The sequence below is a fragment of the Trichechus manatus genome, unplaced genomic scaffold, assembly GCF_000243295.1.
Source record: "Trichechus manatus latirostris isolate Lorelei unplaced genomic scaffold, TriManLat1.0 scaffold00095, whole genome shotgun sequence".
Classification (NCBI taxonomy): Eukaryota; Metazoa; Chordata; class Mammalia; order Sirenia; family Trichechidae; genus Trichechus; species Trichechus manatus.
The window spans coordinates 341,806-346,204 of record NW_004444031.1 but is presented as its reverse complement, the minus strand read 5'-3'; the positions used below and the strand labels follow the sequence as shown (position 1 = coordinate 346,204).

Genomic DNA, 4,399 nt, shown 5'->3' with positions numbered 1-4,399 from the left:
AAATCCATCTACCTACAGCCACCTGATTTTTGACAAAGGCCCAAAGTCCATTAAATGGAGAAAAGACAGTCTTTTTAACAAACATACAGTACAAAACTGTATGTCCATCTGAAAAAAAATGAAACAGGACTCCTACCTCACACCATACATAAATGTAATTCAAAATGGATTGAAGGCCTAAATATAAAACTAAAAACTATAAAGATCATGGAAGAAACAAATGTGGTCAACACTAAACCAAAAAACCAAACCCATTGCCGTCGAGTCAATTTCTTCTCATAGCAACCCTATAGGACAGAGTAGAAGTGCCCCATAAGATTTCCAAGGAGTGGTTGGGTGAATTCAAACTGGCAACCTTTTGATTAGCAGCCGATCTCTTAACCACTGTGCCACCAGGGCTTCCAGTCAACATTAGAGGCCCTAATATACAGCATAAACAGGATACAAACCACAACTAACAATACGCAAACACCAGAAGATAAGCTAGATAAATGGGATTTTCTAAAAATTAAACACTTAAGCTCATCAAAAGATTTCACCAAAAAAATTAAAAGAGAACCTACAAACTGGGAAAAAAATTTTGGCTATGACATATCGGACAAAGGTCTAATCTTTAAAATCTATAGGAAACTCTAACACCTCTACAATAAAATGACAAATAATCCAATTTAAAATGGGTAAAGGAGATAGACACTTCACCAAAGGAGACATTCAGGCAGCTAACAGACACATGATGAAATGCTTACGATCACTAGCCATTAGAGAAATGCAAATCAAAACCACAATGAGATACCATCTCACCCCGACATTATCGGCACTAATGAAAAAAAGAAAAAAAAAATATTGGAGAGGTTGCGGGGAGATTAAAACTCTTACACATTGCTAATGGCAATGCAAAGTGATACGACCATTTTGGAAAACTACATGGTGCTTCCTTAAAAAGCTGGAAATAGGAATACCATCTTATCCAGCAATCCCACTCCTAGGAATATATCCTAGAGAAATAAAAGCTATCACACAAATAGACATATGCACACCTATGTTCATTGCAGCATTATTCAGAATAGCAAAAAGATGGAAACAACCTAAGCACCCATCAACGATGAATGGAAAAAAAACTTTTGTGCATACACACAATGGAATACTACTCAATAATAAAGACAATGATGAATCTGGTAAACATCTCGCAACATAGATAAATCTGGAAGGCATTATGCTGCACAAAATAAGTCAATCGCAAAAGGACAAATACCGTACAAGACCACTATTATAAAAACATATGAAAATGTTTCCACACAGAAAGAAACAAATCTTTGATGGTTACAGGAGGGAGAGGGGTGGGGAAGGAAAAACAGTAACTAATAGTACGTAAGTGATAACTCTGGTGCAGGGTAAGACAGTTTCCAATATTGGGGAAGTCAGCACAACTTGACCAGGGCAAAGTCATAGAAGATTCACAGACAGATCCAAACACCCTGAGGGATAGAGCTACTGGGCTGAGGGCTGGGGACCACGGTCTTGGGAGACATCTAGCTCAATTGACATAACATAGTCTATAAAGAAAATGTTCTACATCTGACTGTGGTGAGTAGTGTCTGGGGTCTTAAAAGCCTTCGAGCGGCCATCTAAGATACATCTACTGGTCCCATCCCGGCTGGAGCAAAGGAAAATGAAGAAAACAAAAGATACAAGGGAAAGATTTGTCCAAAGGACTAATGGACCACAACTACCACAACCTCCACAAGTCTGAACCCAGAACAATTAGATGGTGCCTGGTTACTGCTAACTACTCTGGCAGGGATCACAAAAGAGGGTCCAGGATAAAACGGAAAAAAATATAGAACAAAATTCAAATTCACACAAAAACACACACAAAAGACCAGGCTTGCTGGTCTGACAGAGACTGGAGAAACCCGAGAGTATGTTTCCTGGACACCCTTTTAGCTCAGTACTGGGTTCAGCCCTGAGGCTCACCCTTCAGCCAAAGATTAGACAGGTCTATAAGGCCAACACTAACACACGTAAGGAACGTGCTTTGTAGTTTAATCATGTATAGGAGACTAATGGGCGCATCAGCCCAAAAGTGAAGATGATAAGGCAGGAAGGGACAGGAAAACTGGATGAACGGAAACAGGGAACCGAAGGCGGAGAAGGTGAGAGTGATGACACATCCTAGGGATGGCAACCAATGTCAGAAAACAATTTGTATAGTAACTGTTTAATGAGAAACTAATTTGCTCTGTAAACTTTCATCTAAAGCATAATAAAAAAAAAAAATACAAAAACTGGCAAATCTATTTCACGCTCTTAGAGATGAGGATAGTGGTCTTCCTTGTGTGTTGGGGGTGGGGAGTGGAGTTGATGAAGGGAATACCATGGGTTTTCCGGGAAGTAGTAATGTTCAGTTTCTTGACCTGGGTACTGTTCGCCTTTGGTTGCTATTCACTTTATATTCAGCAAATCATATGCTTACATGATGTTCATTTCTCTTTATGTATATTATACTTCAATAAACAGTTTTTAAAAACGAACATCCCTATTTCTTGATTTTTGCATTGCTAAATTCATTTATGCTAAATGAGAGTGAGCCAATTGCTTCACCAGCCTATTGCAGTTGAGTTGATTCTAACTCATAGTGACCTTATAGGACAGAGTAGAACTGCCCCATGGGGTTTCCAAAGCTGTAAATCTTTACAGAAGCAGACTGCCACAATTTTCTCCCGTGGTGGCTGGTGGGTTTAAACTGCCGACCTCTTGGTTAGCAGCTGAGCACTTTAACCGCTGTGACACCAGGACTCCTTGACTGTCTCACACACACATAAAAAGGCTTTAGAAGACTAGCTTTCATGAATTATGGGAAAAGCAGGCCCCAAACGATCAGCCAGCATTGCATTCTTGGCAAAGGTTACTTAAGTTGCCTGGGTCTTGATTGCAGAAGTATTGCCTAACATGAAGTTCTGTAAATGATTTTCAAAAGAGTTTTTGTTCTGAGCTTTACACACAATGGAGTTTGAATATTTGGAGAATTTATGAAATGCATAGGATATCACCACCTACTTCTTTGTGCATTCCAAAAACCTGACCATGTTCCGACGGAGAACACGCCTGGGTTTATGATAACAAACCAAAGAGCAGATCACAGTGTTCATATTCAGTGGGAGGGCAGTGAGAATCAGTTCATACTCTGGCACTCCTGAGCTTGTGGTTGATTATTTTCTTTCATTTTGCAGAAGTTTCTGATGGGCGGAGCATCTAGTAATCCCTTTAATTTCTAAACTGTGTTTCAACCTCCTTTTGCAGCCAGTACTTTCCTGCACTGATCACAGTTTTCAGCAGAGGAGAATGCGACATAGTGTGGGCAGTGTCAGGTATCAAATGTTCCACTAAAAAGTCCCAAAATGAGATTTCCAGTGAAGATTGTTTGGCTTACATTATGGACTGTTTGTGTAGCACAAGGTAAGTTTAAAAGAGACTTCTTTTCTATAACTAATGAATTATTTGCTAATGGATTTTCATGGTGATAATAAAAATTTAGTCTAGAAAATGTGTTCTAGTTTTTATTCTGTAGCTTAATGTGAGTGGCTTTTGAAATTAAGTTTAAGTAATATAATTGGCTTATTTTAATTGCATATGCATTTACTTAATCATAATTTTATTTAATGTAAAATTTAAGAAAATGTTTTAATGAACTTTTTTATTTTATATAATTTTAATTATTTTGTTGTTGTTGTTGAGAATATACACAGCAAAACATACATCAGTTCAACAGCTTCTACATGTATCATTTAGTGACATTGATTACATTCTTCGAGTTGTGTAACCATAAGTGAACATTTTTGAAAACTCTAATCTGTCATAATCATTTCCCTTGCCAATTGTCATAAAATATAATTTACTTTTTTGCTTAGATTTTCACCAAAATACTTTATGTAGAAGTATTAAAAAGTAGAGATAGATGATAGAGAGATAGAACCAGAACATAAATTATTCAATAAGAGCCTTCAAATCATGTATGACTGGATTTTTTCTCAGATGTAGGTGTTAACTCTGCTTAAAGACCAGTTCATTTATCATTTACAATTGATATTTCTGCAGCCTGAAAACTGTTGTAAACAAGCATTGCTTGTGTCTTTAGAATGAAAATATTAATGTAATTCTAAAAAACAATTGACTACACAATCTAAATTGTTCAGAAGCTTTTATTGTGGTTGTATATGTCATATTCTAGAAAAGTATCTTCTGGAACAATGACTATGAGTATAGGAGTTTTTCTGATAGTAAGACAATTTCTGGATTTGCAATTAAATTTAATTTGTTACTGTTTCATAATAGATTAAAAATTTTCACTTTGGAGGACATTCTCTCTCACAGTTCATAATAGGTAGACTGACGACTAGCA

General features: G+C 37.0%; 1 protein-coding gene across 1 annotated transcript in view; it reads left to right on the top strand.

Moving 5' to 3' along the window:
* Positions 1–3,311: 3,311 nt before the first annotated feature.
* Positions 3,312–4,399, top strand: part of CFH (complement factor H) — a 253,742-nt gene continuing 252,654 nt past the window's right edge. The window contains 1 exon segment of the mRNA XM_023737009.1: positions 3,312–3,456. Within this exon segment, the coding sequence (XP_023592777.1) occupies positions 3,399–3,456 (58 nt within the window). The 5' untranslated portion in view covers positions 3,312–3,398.